Source organism: Hippopotamus amphibius, chromosome 16, assembly GCF_030028045.1.
Source record: "Hippopotamus amphibius kiboko isolate mHipAmp2 chromosome 16, mHipAmp2.hap2, whole genome shotgun sequence".
Lineage (NCBI taxonomy): Eukaryota > Metazoa > Chordata > Mammalia > Artiodactyla > Hippopotamidae > Hippopotamus > Hippopotamus amphibius.
This window is the reverse complement of record NC_080201.1, coordinates 61,600,952-61,616,426: the sequence shown is the minus strand read 5'-3', so window position 1 is coordinate 61,616,426 and position 15,475 is coordinate 61,600,952. Positions and strand designations below refer to the sequence as shown.

At 40.8% G+C, this 15,475-nt stretch overlaps 1 protein-coding gene across 1 annotated transcript in view; it reads right to left on the bottom strand.

Moving 5' to 3' along the window:
• Nucleotides 1-9,844: 9,844 nt before the first annotated feature.
• Nucleotides 9,845-15,475, bottom strand: part of LOC130838163 (zinc finger protein 665-like) — a 37,294-nt gene continuing 31,663 nt past the window's right edge. Inside the window, exon 10 of the mRNA XM_057710907.1 lies at nt 9,845-11,540. Within this exon, the coding sequence (XP_057566890.1) occupies nt 10,108-11,540 (1,433 nt within the window). The 3' untranslated portion in view covers nt 9,845-10,107. The remainder of the gene's footprint in view (nt 11,541-15,475) is intronic.

Genomic DNA, 15,475 nt, shown 5'->3' with positions numbered 1-15,475 from the left:
CACCCACTGCTTGCCTCCTTCTGAATACACATAATAGGCAGAAATGAAGCTCTTTTCCTAGAACTCCTAAATCAAAAGCACATGGGTAGAAAATAGAAAAGTGGGTATGTTAAAAGTTTGCCACTGAGCTTTATAAACAAACTGCATTCAGATTTACACTTAGTGCAGAAGACATCTGATTATTGTCTCCCTTACTGACCCCATATTGCTGCCTCCATCCTAGCATTTTTGTTTTTCTTTTCCATTTTTGAGGACTGAGACCCATTTTAAATACTAAGTACAACTAGATACGCTCTCCAAAAACAACTGCCACACACAGACACCCAGTCAATTTGGTCAATCATTTCGGGCGTCAGTGTTGCTCAGACTGAGAGTTTCTGGTTTAGTCTCTCGTCTCCATGTTACAAGTGGGTTCCGTGAGGCCCAGAGGGGAGACATTTCTGAAGAGGTCTAAGTTGAGTCAATAGAACCGTGTATAAGAAATTTCTGAAACGGTCACCTGAAGGGCCAGTGGACAGTGGACTTATCTCCCCTATCATTTAAAACACCATCTTTCATGAGCTTCAGCAATGGAAAATTCTTGTTCTGTTGCAGAAAAAACCGATCCCACGAGAAACCAAGCACAACACTCGGAGAGTTGGAGAGCTCAGGTTTATTAAGCTGGTGGACCCAGACAAGCTAACGCTTCAAAATTCTGGGCCCCGTTTCAGGGGAGACTTCTCCTTATAAAGGTTAAAACATACAGCTATAATTGGTACAAACTGATTGGCTACAAATTACTATAGGTCACGGGCATTTACAGAGCATGGGGAGTTGCCATGGGTTACACACACGGTAGGGGGTCCTAACAGGAACTTGTAGGAGCCGGACATTCCATTCCTATCAAGTCTAAGGTCACAATTTGCATTCTCATATTGGTTGCAGGTTGAAGTTAACGGTCACTTAACAAGTCTATGTGCAAATGGTCTCAAACAAAGGCTTGGGGTGGGTGCCTGAGAGCCAGACATTCTTCCCTTATCTGATCACTCTTAGTCATTCATTTTACTGTTTAACTGAGAGTGGCAGCAGGCCTTTGCAAGATAGGGGAGAGTAAGCAATTACAAGTATGCAAGTTTAAATTTCCTCATCAGTTCAAGAACTGATCACACTGATTACCAAGCAGGTAATTCTTCTCCAGAAAAATCACAGTAAAATAATTTAAAAATACAGAATAGCAAAACATAGCTGGAAACATTTTAAGGGGTCACCTTAGAAAGAAGCTATGAGAAAATTCTTCATCATGAATACAGAGGCTCTGATGGAAGAAGGTACCAAGTCAATCCAGTCCTTCCTTCATCATTTGTGAGGACAGTTAAGAGGGACCTGATGGAAACATTATCTCTCAGCTCACTATTTCAACAGATCACAGAAAAAGGAGGAAAATGGAATATAAGGGAACTGGTTAAACAAAGTTTTGAATGTCAATATAAAAGATATTTGACATCTCTGCCAAATACTCATCAAAATAGATTAAAATTATTTATTACTTACTAAAGTACTTTCCCAAGATCTCAGATAAAGAGGAAGCACGCAGACATCAAACTTATGTCAAAAACATTTAATGGAAAATAATTTATGAATTACATTAAATCTAAAAATTGTGGTGTCAGGAATTCACTGGCGGTCCAGTGGTTAGGACTCTGGGCTTTCACTGCCAAGGGCGAGGCTTCAGTCCCTGGTTGAGGAACCAAGATCCTACAAGCTATGCGGTGTGGCCATAAAAACCATAAAAATAAAAAAATTAAAATTCTGGTGTCAAAGATTTAAATAATTGAGAATCTATAATATGTAGAAAAGAATGACATGAGTTATAGAAGGCCACCAAAGCACATTTCAGAAATTAATAACTATTTATAGAAAAGTAGAAATTGGGCATATTAAGATTTATTTCAAACTCCAAATAATTAACTGTAAAAAAGAAAAAACAAAGTAAATCCAGTACCAAAAAACCTCAACAGTTTTAATGTTTCTTTAAAGAGGCACCTTGTGGTGATAGGCATTTCTTTCCCCACTTGTCCTCTTGCCCGTCCTCTACCTCATGTCAGGAAAAGGCAAGGGGGTGGCCAACAACTGCCTGATTCAAGTCACTGCCCCTGGGGCTGAATAGGAATTATAAAAGGTATTATTTTCTGAAGCAAATGATGACTACATGCACAAACTGTACAGACAGTCCTGCAATTGTCAGCATCTGTATAACCTAAGCCAACAAATTTGCAATTTATTAGATTCGGAAGCCACAAATCAGTTTATCACAACTTAATCATCCATAGCCAAACGCACCACCCATCTGAATCCACTTTCCCCCCTCTAACTACACTGCTACGTAATTCCATTTCATTCTGTTTATCTATCTCTCTATTTCTTCCTCTTTTTGTTCCCCTCTGCTCTACTGGTGTTCCTGCCCTCCTATTTCGACCCTCACACATCTCATGCCTGCTCTACAACTTGTTTCCCTTCTTATTCCTCTTTCCCCTCAACCTTTGATCGCCTTCAATCTCTGTGTTTCTGCCTCTTTCCCATCTCTGCTCCCTCTCTGCCTTTGGGGGTACACCCCTTCTATCTCTGTTATGCTCACTTCCACCCCATTCTCTGGGACCCCCAGGTGTCTATGCATCCTTCCTGCTCACTTCCCTCTGCTCCTCCAATCACTAGTTTTCCTGCTTCTCTCCCAGCATCAGGATGCTCTGAAGGCAAAATTAACAATTCCTTTATCCTCACCCCCAGTCCTCTGTGTGAAGTGCCTCACCACTTGCTCTACCTCCTATCACTGACTCTGGACCTCTCGCTACGGACATCTCCCTACATTGCTCTCCTACCCCTGCAGATCCTGTTTTTTTGTTGTTGTTGCTTTGTTTTTTTTTTTTTTTTTTTAACAAAACTGTGACTTTCAAGTCTAAATTTCTTTTTTTTTTTTTTTTCCACATATCCCCGTATTCCCTCCCTCCCTCGACTCCCCCCCACCCTCCTGGTCCCAATCCTCTAAGGCATCAGCCATCCTTGAGTTGAACTCCCTTTGTTATACAGCAACTTCCCACTGGCTACCTATTTTACAGTTGGTAGTATATATATGTCTATGCTACTCTCTCACTTCGTCTCAGCTTCCCCTTCACCCCCTGCCCCCCCAAACCTCGAGTCCTCCAGTCCATTCTCTGCATCTGGGTCCTTGTTCTTGTCTTGTCACTGAGTTCATCAGTACCATTTTTAGATTCTGTATATATGAGTTAGCACACAATATTTCTTTCTCTTTCTGATTTACTTCACTCTGTATGACAGACTGTAGGTCTATCCACCTCATGACATATAGCTCCATCTCATCCCTTTTTATAGCTGAGTAATATTCCATTGTATATATATGCCACTTCTTCTTTATCCATTCATTTGTTGATGGGCATTTAGGATGCTTCCATGTCCTGGCTATTGTAAATAGTGCTGCAATAAACATTATGGTACAAGTTTCTTTTCAGATTATGGTTTTCTTTGGGTATATGCCCAGAAGTGGGATTACTGGATCATATGGTAGTTCTATTTTTATTTTTTTAAGGAACCTCCAAACTGTTTTCCATAGTGGCTGTACCAACTTACATTCCCACCAACAGTGCAGGAGAGTTCCCTTTTCTCCAAGGCTAAATTTCTTTTATGTTACCGTCTCTATGCAAGATTCTCAGCGATCATCTATGTTCTCATCGGTTTTCCCTCATTCTTTTCAGTTCTTCTGTCTCTCTGTCCTTCCCTGTCTCTTCTTCTCCTGATCCCCCTCGCCTACGTATTTGCAAGGATGCGACTGAAAAAGATGCTCCCTACTGACAGAGCACATTTTCCAACTGAGTTGAATTGGAGACAGAAAAACAATGGCTGTCACATGGCTGACCCACGTCCCCTCACAACCGGATAAGCGGAAGGGCTGACAGAGCAGGACCAACCTGAGGAAGATGCGAGGGGCTGGCAGGGAGGGTGTCTCAGGAGGAGGGGGTGCTCTCCATAATCCCAGGACCATGGAGAGGACGCGGCCTCTCCCACAGGGACGCCAGCACTGCCCTCCAGAGGCAGAGAGGGCGTAGCTCGGGGGGTGGATGCAGTAAAGGGTATGTATGTATGTACGTATGTATGCATGTATGCATGCATGCATGCTGCAGGGGGGATTCTGCCACGTGCGGGATCTTCCTTGCTGCCAGCAGGATCTTTAGTTGCAGAATGCGGGAAGTTTAGTTGCGGCATGCTCTTAGTTGCCTCACTTAGGATCTAGTTTCCGAAACGGAGAAAACACAGGTCCCCTGCATTGGGAGCACAGAGCCTTAGGCATTGGACCACCAGGGAAGTCAAAGAAAACGGTTCCAAGCAGGAAAATGTCCCAAAAGGCGGTTGCTACATGGACGAAAGGCAGAAAAGCCAAGGACAGGGACCAGCCTCACAGAGAATTTAAACCCAAAGGAAAACATACAGGACCTGTAATGGTGTTGTCTGGATTTACTTGTATCCCGAGGGCTGGGATACAAGGTCGAGAGTCTCTCCCAAGACCCCGAGGACAGAATAAAGGAGACCACGCATTAGATTTACAGAGGAGACTTAAGTGTGAACTTCAGCCCTTGTACTCCAACTCCGGTTCCCGAGGAACGCGTGTAGCCAGAAGCGGGGCTTCCGGGGACGGGGCGAGTAGGGAGCGCAGGTCAGCACGAGGACAACTGCAGGGTTAATGCGGTGAAGGTGCTTCCCTGGACTTTGACCTGCTTAGTTTCAGTTACTATTTGTGGCAGTTTTAAGGTAAAAGGTTAACATTTTGTGGGCCACTTACACTGGGAGCTTTCCTGCAGATGAAAACGGTTTCAAAAAAGCTATTTTGCCAGCAGGTTACTCCCATGCCCGGTTAGCAAGGAGAAAGCAATTCAGAGACTTGGAAACTTGGGTCTCCAAGTGGTTGTTGTGGGGCGGTGGATTCAGAAACATGTTCTGCACTGGACGAGTCTCTGTATTATAAACTAGAATGACAAATACAACACTCTCCCTAAGTAGTAAGTTCTACTTCATATTCACACCATAAAAAACAGCTTTTCCATTTCTTCAACTTCAAGCAGGAGGCCAAACTCAACTCTGCTCAGTTCCTGAGACTTAGGGACAAGACCTGGCATCTGAGACTGGAGGACTAAGTCATGTCCTTATCACAGAAATAAGCTGGTGAGACATAAGCTACCTTTTTTTTTTTTTTAATGATATGGACCATTTTTAAGTCTTTATTGAATTTGTTATAATATGGCTTTTTTGTTTTGTTTTGTTTTTATAAATTTATTTATTGCCTGTGTTTGGTCTTCGTTGCTGCACACGGGCTTTCTCTAGTTGCTGCGACCGGGGGCTACTCTTCATTGTGGTGCATGGGCTCCTCATTGTAGTGGCTTCTCTTGTTGTGGACCACGGGCCCTAGGCGCGTGGGCTTCAACAGCTGCGGCACATGGGCTGAATAGTTGTGGCTCACGGGCTCTAGAGCACAGGCTCAATAGTTGTGGCTCACGGGCTTAGTGACTCCGTGGCATGTGGAATCTTCCCAGAGCAGGGCCTGATCCCATGTCCCCTGCATTGGTAGGCGGATTCTTTACCACTGCGCCACCTAGGAAGTCCCAATATGGCTTCTTTTATGCTTTGATTTTTTGGCGACCCGGCACGTATAATTCTTAGCTCCCCAACCAACGATCAAACTAGCACCCCCTGCACTGGAAAGCGAAGTTTTAACCACTAGACTGCCAGGGAATTCCCTCAGCGACTCTTGACATGAGGGTCTTTGTTTTCTGTTACCTGGGAAAGAGAACTGCATGTTACTTGTCCTGTGCATTGGACATGGAGACAGTACACCCAGCTGGATGAACTGGATAATATGTTGAAACTTTTCCAAGTCTTCATGTAATCCTGCAGTGAGGACCTACAGAGGATGTACTGAATCTAAATGAGTATACAGTAACTGAGCTAAATTACCCAATCTTTCTTTCACATGAACAGTGTGGGGAAATACAATTATGAACAAAAACCAAAATGCGAAGACCCAGAAATTTCCTCCATGTAGGTAATATGGTAAGGAAACAGCTTTATTAGTGAATAATCATTACCCAAGATCACAGCACACAACCTGGCTTCGTATCCTGACTTAGCTACTTGCTGGGACGGAACTGAAAGTGTCTTTAAACCCATCTTTGTCCTAAATTCCTTCATTTCTAAAATGAGAGTAAGTACTTTTCTCAGAGATGAAAATTCAGTCAGTTACTATACATAATGTATTAATAACAGTGACTTTTATTTGAAGTGAAATGATCGCTTATCAAAGGGGACTTCCTCGTTGGCACAGTGGTTAAGAATCCAAGCTCCCAATGCAGGGGGCCCAGGTTCAGTCCCTGGTCAGGGAAGTAGATCCCACACGCGTGCCACAACTAAGAGTTCACAAGCCACAACTAAGGAAGCCACCTGCCAAAAATAAGACTCAAGGCAACCGAATAAATAATTTTTTTCTCAAGATCACTTATCAAAGAATTTGTATTATTTTGGTTAGTAACCAACTGTAAGTGGAGGATAATGGATATCACGTGTCATGCTAAAAATAGCACAAATCTTATTTTCTCTGCAACTGTGCTCCGCCTTTGAATATCAGTACATCACTGGGAAATGGCAGAATGGCTTCCAGGTATTTGGCAATGGAGACCATCTCCTTGTTACAAACTACAGTTGGACTTTTTTATTTTTTTAATGTTTGTTTTTTGGTTTGTTTATTTATGGCTGCATTGGGTCTTCATTGCTCCGTGCAGGCTTTCATTAGCTTTGGACAGCGGGAGCTACTCTTCCTTGCGATGGGCAGGCTTCTCAGCGCAGTGGCTTCTCTTTTTGCAGAGAATGGGCTCTAGGTGCACAGGCTATAGTAGTTGCAGAGCATGGGCTCATTAGTTGTGGTTCACAGGCTATAGAGTGCAGGCTCAAGTAGTTGTGGCACATGCGCTTAGTTGCTCTGAGGTATGTGGGATCTTCCCGGACCAGGGATTGAACCTGTGTCCCCTGCATTGGCAGGCAGATTCTTAACCACTGTGCCACCAGGGAAGCCCTATAGTTGGCATCTTGGGGTCTATCTCATTTATCCTTTTGACTTCACTGTGTGCTTCCTAAACTCGTACTGGATTTTGAAACACCTGACCACAGCCAAGTCCCACACTAAAAGATTTCAGTTTACCCTCTTGACATTCCAAAATGAACTAAAGTCCTAAAGGCTTCCATGGAATTAAAGTCCTAAAGGAACTCGCTTCATGTTTACAGTGCCTCCACTTTGTACCTCTCATTGAGTTATGTTCATTTTCATGGCACAGGATTCCAAAAACAACCCACTGATTTAGAGAACCTTTGGTTTAAAATGGTAATATGTGTAGAAAAAGTAATGCTAAGAAAAAACTGTATTAAAAAAAAATTTTTTTTTTAATTCCCTGGTGGCCCAGAGTTTAGGACTCTGCTCTTTCAATGTGGGGGCCTGGGTTCAGTCCCTGGTTAAGGAAATAAGAATCCTAAACTGCACGGCACAGCCAAAAAAAGAAAAACTTATTACAGTATAAAATTAACCATGTAACATACTGCTTATTACCATAATTTGAAATTGAAATTTTAAGACCCTATCAATAATTGTTATTCTAGTAGATTGCTTAGTTATATTATCCAATAAAATTTCCAAACAACAATTTTTCTTAATCTAGGATAAAAATACTTTAGGCAGGGCTTCCTAGGTGGTGCAGTGGTTAAGAATCCGCCTGCCAATGCAGGGGAAACGAGTTCAATCCCTGCTCCAGGAAGATCCCACATGCCACGGAGCAACTAAGCCCGTGTGCCACAACTATTGAGCCTGCGCTTTAGAGCCCGTACGCCACAACTATTGAGCCCATGTGCTGCAACTACTGAAGCCCACTCGCCTAGAGCCCATGCTCTGCAACAAGAGAAGCCACAGTAATGAGGAGCCCGTGCACCACAATGAAGAGTAGCCCTCACTCACCGCAACTAAAGAAAGCCCGCACACAGCAAAAAAGACCCAACACAGCCAATTAAATAAATAAATTGATATTAAAAAAAACTTTAGGCAATTTCACAAGCATTTTCAACAACCATATTGCACAATGAGATAAATGTACGCTGTAAACTAAAAAATGTAATAAATTATTATTATGAAGAAAAATATGGTGTTCCTTATCAAGAAATCTGGAGTTTCAAGAGTAAACACTCACTGTTTTGTCAAATAGATTCCATTTTTTGATGTTTGACTACTGACACCTTTTAATCTTTAGGACAATATCTTCCCATTCAGCCTGAGCAAGCCGATAAAAAAAGCCTGAAGGGTCCCTTCTTTGATTCAAACTGGAAGTTCAAACTTCAATCCTCATCAAGTAATCTCCTTAACACACCAAGCCAATCACCATTCCCTGTCCTCTCAAACCATTTTTTGAACACCTTGGAAGCCTCCAACATGCACCTAGAAAGCTGAGTGATATAACACTCTCATACCACTTCAATGTTAATATTGCTCTCAATAACTAAACCAAACTCTGGGTGGGATTCCTTTTTTTTTACGTTAATTAATTAATTAATTAATTATTTTTTTTGGGCTGCGTTGGGTCTTCATTGCTGTGAACAAGCTTTCTCTAGTTGTGGCGAGTGGGGAATACTCATTGCAGAGCACAAGTTCTAAGCACATGAGCTTCAGTAGTTGTGGCTCATGGGCTCTAGAGCACAGGCTTAGCTGCTCCGCAGCATGTGGGATCTTCCCAGACCAGGGATTGAAGCTGTGTCCCCTGAATTGGCAGGCGGATTCTTAACCACTGTGCCACCAGGGAAGTCCTTTGGGGATTCTACTATACTCCAGTTAATGACCACGAGTGCAAACTAAGAAAACAAAAAAATGTTTTAAGGGTGAATATACGAAGTTTCTCGTTTCTAAAACAAAAACGTTCCCATTGTATAATATTCATTTTTAAAGGAAATTCATGACCACTGATCCTTTAAAATTAATGCACTGATGGACTTCCCTGGTTGCACAGTGGTTAAAGGTCTGCCTGCCAATGCAGGAGACACCGGTTCGATCCCTGGTCCAGGAAGATCGCACACGCCATGGAGCAATGAAGCCCATGTGCCACTACTACTGAGCTTGTGCTCTAGAGCCCGCAAACCACAACTATGGAAGCCCAAGCACCTATAGCCTGTGCTCCGCAACAAGAGAAGCCACCACAATGACAAGCCCACTGACCATAAAGAAGAGTAGCCGCTGCTCGCCACAACTAGAGAAAGCCCGTGCACAACAGCATAGACCCAACGCAGGCCAGAAAAAAAAAAAGCATTGAGCTCAAAAAGGACAAAAGGATTGTATGATTTTAAAAATTTCTAATATTTTGCATGTTTACTATATCAGATTTTCCCATCATGTAAGTCAAGGTGCATGTCATGACATTTATGTAAACGACAAATGTGTGATTTTTAAATTTTTACTATTTTGCATACACTTACTATATTCCTATTTTCTCTTCATCTAAATCAAGGTACATACCATGACATTTATTTAAACACAAAAAACAACAAGAAAAAATACATTCATATACTGCATATTCAAGAATGGTGAGCATGTATTAAGGAGTGTTAAAAAAAATAAACCAGTCCCAAAGCGGAGTACAGCTGTAATGTTCTGTTCGGTATGGACTGTCTGATGATTAGTGAGATGTGAGCCCCAAGTAAAGGTTTTTCCCATCCATAACATTTGTGAGATAACCTCCAAAATGAATTCTTTGGTGGATATATTCCTTGTTTAAAGGACAGGACACAATAATTACATTTACCTGGTTTCTATCCACAATGAATTTTCTAATAATGCCTAAGATGGGGACACCTGCTAAAAGCATTGTCACATCAAAACATTATTAAAGTCTCTTACCAATGTGAATTACCTGATGGTATTGACTTAGGCTTGAAAGCACAATGAAGAATTTGCCATACTCATTATGTGTGTAACAGTGCTTACTATTATGTATTCTCCAATGACTTAATAGGGTTGAACACTGACTACAGACTTTGCCACACTCATTCATTACATTTGTAAGGTTTTACTCCCATATGAATTCGTTGATGGCTTCTAAGGGCTGGCTTCTCACGAAAGAACTTGCCACACTCATTACATTTGTGAGGTTTCTCTCCAGTGTGAATTCGTTGATGCCTTCTAAGCGCTGACTTCTGACGAAAGAACTTGCCACACTCATCGCATTTGTGAGGTTTCTCTCCAGTATGAATTTTCTGATGATTCACAAGAGCTGATTTTTGATTAAAGCCTGTGCCACATACATCACATTTATATGGTTTTACTCCTGTATGGGTCACCTCATGTTTCCTGAGGCCTGATCTAAAAATAAAGGTTTTCCCACACAAATTACATTTGTAAGGTTTCTCTCCAGTATGAATTCTCTGATGACATTTAAGGTATGATTTTTGACCACAGACTTTGTCACATACATCACATTTATATACCTTTGCTCCTGGATGAATGATCTCATGTTTCCTGAGATCCATGCCATGAAGAAAGGTTTGCCCACAAAATCTACATCTGTACGTTTTCTCTCCAGTATGAATTTCCTGATGATGTTGAAGGGATAGACTTCGATGATAGACTTTGCCACACATATCACATTTATATAATTTCTCTTTAATGTGGATGATCTGATGTCTTTTGAGGTATGAGCTGACAGGAAAGGTTTTGCCACACTCACTGCATTTGTAAGGTTTCTCTCCAGTATGAATTCTCTGATGAATTGAAAGCTTTCCTTTTGTGCTAAAGACCTTGCCACACTCATTACATTTGTAAGGTTTCTCTCCAGTATGAACTCTTTGATGAATTACAAGGTATGAATTTCGGCAAAAGAATTTGTCACATATATCACATTTAGGCAATTTCTTTCTTATATGGCTCCTCTGATGACTCCTGAGACGTGAACCCTGATGAAAGGTTTTGCCACACTCATTACACTTGTAACATATTTCCCTGTGTGGGTTCTGGTCTTGTGTCAGTATTGAAGGATGCATAAAATCACTCCCATATATATTAGAAATTTTGGTTTGGACAGGAGGAGAAATTCTATGAAGTGGTGAAAATGAGTAACTACTGTTGATACTCTTAGCTTTATTACATTCATCAATTTTCTGTTTACTTTTAAACATATGCAGTTCATCCTGAAATCTTAACACAAGTCTATTTCCAGTAGGCTTGTTTTTTGCATGTTTTCCACCAAGTGGACTCCTATCAATGACATCTTGGTTACGGGATATAGAAAAATTTTTGTAATTTCTTCCATCATCTCTCCACTGACAACCATGGTCATACATATTTTCCTGAATTTCCTGGAGGTAAAAACGTTTGATTCCTTGGCTTTCAAGTCTTCCCAACATCAATGTTTGGAATACTCCACCTCTACCAGTGTTTGATTTTAGTTGTAATGTCTTGATCACATGTATATGAGAGATATCTACAAGATATAAAGAAACATACATGTCCTACTCATTACAATGCATGAGTAAATGTTTCATTTTGAATACATGATATTAAACCAAAAGTAATACTTATAAACAGTTATGAAACTTCGCAACCGTGATGTTCAAATTTTTAGAAACACTAAATAGGATTACTTACTAAAGAAAGAGTGATAACAAGTAATTCAAATTAAGTTTCATTTAGCCTAGTTTGAAACACATTATGACAAAACATTCAAATTGGAAAAATATATCAGCTCTCAAAAAGTGTGTTTCCACCATGATCACAAAGAACACAGCAATTAAGAGTAAATGCACACACACAATAATTCCCACAGAGAACCAGCTGAACACCAGCAGATGGCCTCAGACACCAGAAAGGACCTCAAGGATCCCAACATAACCGCAAATAAATTAAGAAAAAAAAAAAAAAAAAGAGTAAATGCACACATATCAAGAATTTAGAGGGTGGGGGGGGAGTCAAGAGAGGGAGGGAATACGGGGATATGTGTATAAAAACAGATGATAGAACTTGGTGTACCCCCCAAAAAATAATAAATAAATAAATTAAATTAAAAAAAAAAAAAAAAAGAATTTAGAGAAAACACTTCCAGGGAGAAACAAGAAGAAGTGATCCATGGAACTAATGTTATTCATTCATCCCTACTTGAAATGGTTTCTCAGTCATCATAACTGCACACGATTTAGGTTGTGTCCTGAGAAAGTTGTTGAATGGATGAACGGGGATCATTTTTACAGTGTGAGTAATGAGGCAACTGAAAATACTGAGGTTAAAAGAAAAGAATTGGCTTAGCAAGTAATATAATACTCTTCCATTTTTAACAGTGGGAATGGAACAGACACCAAAACCATTTAAAAAGGGAGAAAATGAGATAATGTAGAAATAAAGCAGGTTTACATCTAATACATTATTTGCTATGTAAGGCATAAATTGAATACTCCATAAGTCTGATTTCAATGCATATATTCACAAAAAGCATACATAACATTCCTGAAGATGTACAAGAATGTTCTTAGCTGAAACCTGAAGGAAAAACCAGAAGAAGGCCATCAAAAATGGATGGATGGGGGCTTCCTAGGTGGTGCAGTGGTTAAGAATCTGCCTGCCAATGCAGGGGACACAGGTTCCATCCCTGCTCCAGGAATATCCCACACGCCACAGAGCAACTAAGCCCATGCACCACAACTATTGAGCCTGTGCTTTAGAGCCTGTGAGCCACAACTATTGAGCCCATGTGCTGCAACTACTGAAACCCATGCGCCTAGAGCCCGTGCTTCGCAACAAGAGAAGCCATGGCAATGAGGAGCCCTCGCACCACAACGAAGAGTGCCCCCACTCACTGCAACTAAAAAAGAAAGCCCATGCACAGCAAAAAAAGACTCAACACAGCCAATAAAATAAATAAATAAATTCATAAAAAAAAAAAAAAAACCCAGATGGATGAGTTTATCCCATACACAAACACAGAAAGACAAGATGCACAAGGAGCTTATAGGCTCAGTTAAAAAAATTCACAGATAAAGAATAATACTCAATAATCTCACTTATGTGTAAAACACATTAAAAAAGAAAAAGAAGAAGAAAAGAGGAAAAAAAGAGCCAAACTAATAAAGAAATGGGACCTAATGAAACTTAAAAGCTTTTGCGCAGTGAAAGAAACCATAAACAAGACAAGAAGGCAACCCTCAGAATGGGAAATAATAGTTGCCTATGAAACAACGGACAAAGGATTAACCTCCAAAATATAAAAGCATCTCACGAAGCTTAATACCAAAAAAGCAAATAACCCAATCCACAAATGTGTGGAAGACCCAAATAGACATTTCTCCAAAGAAGACATACAGATGGCCAACAAACACATGAAAAGATGCTCAACATCACTAACCATCAGAGAAATGCAAGTCAAAGCCACAATGAGGTATCACCTCACACCAATCAGAATGGCCATCATCACAAAATCTGGAAACAACAAATGTTGGAGAGGGTGTGGAGAAAAGGGAACTCTCCTGCACTGTTGGTGGGAATGTAAGTTGGTACAGCCACTATGGAAAACAATTTGGAGGTTCCTTAAAAAACTACAAATAGAACTACCATATGATCCAGTAATCCTACTTCTGGGCATATACCCAAAGAAAACCATAATCCCAAAAGAAACTTGTACCATAATGTTTATTGCAACACTCTTTACAATAGCCAGGACATGGAAGCAACCTAAATGCCCATCAACAAATGAATGGATAAAGAAGATGTGGCATATATATACAATGGAATATTACTCAGCTATAAAAAGGGATGAGATGGAGCTATATGTCATGAGGTGGATAGAACTACAGTCTGTCATACAGAGTGAAGTAAGTCAGAAAGAGAAAGACAAATATTGTATGCTAACTCACATATACGGAATCTAAAAATGGTACTGATGAACTCAGTGACAAGAGTAAGGACGCAGATGCAGAGAATGGACTGGAGAACTCGAGGTTTGGGAGGGGGCGGGGGTGAAGGGGAAGATGAGACGAAGTGAGAGAATAGCACAGACATATATGTACTACCAACTGTAAAATAGATAGCCAGTGGGAAGTTGTTGTATAACAAAAGGAGTTCAACTCGAGGATGGAAGATGCCTTAGAGGACTGGGATGGGGAGGATGGGGGGGACTCGAGGGAGGGTGGGTGGGGAGTCGAGGAAGGGAGGGAATACGGGGATATGTGTATAAAAACAGATGATTGAACTTGGTGTACCCCCCAAAAAATAATAAATTAAGAAAAAAAAAAAAGAGCCAAACTAAGAGCTCACATAGTGATTAGCAAAGGTTAGGGGTTCATAAAATGGGAAGATGTTAGTCAAAGGAGTAAATTTACTGTTTTAAGTTGAAAGATTTCTACATATTTAATGTACAGCATAGTGATTACAATTACCAATAGTATACTACATGCCTGAAAGTTGATAAGATGATATACCTTAAATGTCCTCACCACACATAAAACACTGTGATTGTGACACAGATGAATGTATTAAGTGACCTATCAAGGTAATTATTTTGCAATATAACTGGATCAAAGCATTACACTGTACACCTTAAACTGATAAAATGATATATGTTAATTAAATTTCAAATAAGTAGACAAAAAAGGTCATGGTTTACCAAGTAAATAAAAATAAATTTCAAGAAACTTAAGGGACTTCCCTGGTGGTGCAGTGGCTAAGAATCCACCTGGCAATGCAGGGGACACGGGTTTGAGCCCTAGCCTGAGAAGATCCCACATGCCGCGGAGCAACTAAGCTGGTGCTCCACCACTACTAAGCCTGCACTCTAGAGCCTGTGAGCCACAACTACTGAGCCCACATGCCACAACTACTGAAGCCCGCATGCCTAGAGCCTGTGCTCCACAACAAGAGAAGCCACCACAATCAGAAGCCCGTGCACTGCAATGAAGAGTAGCCCCCACTCTCTGCACATGCAGCAACGAAGACCCAACACAGTCAATAAATAAAAGAATCTGCCAGCCAATACAGGAGACACGGGACGTGGGTTCGATCCGTGGTCCAAGAAGATCCCACATGGCATGGAGAAACTAAGCCTGTGTGCCCCAACTACTGAGCCTGTGAGCCACAATTACTGAGCCCACATGCCACAACTACTGAAGCCCGCACACCTAGAGCCTGTGCTCCGCAACAAGAGAAACCACTGCACTGAGAAGTCCATGTACCACAAGAAGACCCAAAGTAGCCAAAAATAAATAAATAAACAAATCTAAAGACAAAAACAAAAACTTAAAAAATAAATGATCTTAGAAGTACAAAATATACCAAAGCTAGCAGATGTAAAAAGAATTAGATTACAAATCAATGAAACAGAGAATAAAAACTATATAAAATCACAAGCCCACAGCTTGGTTCTTACCTATATTC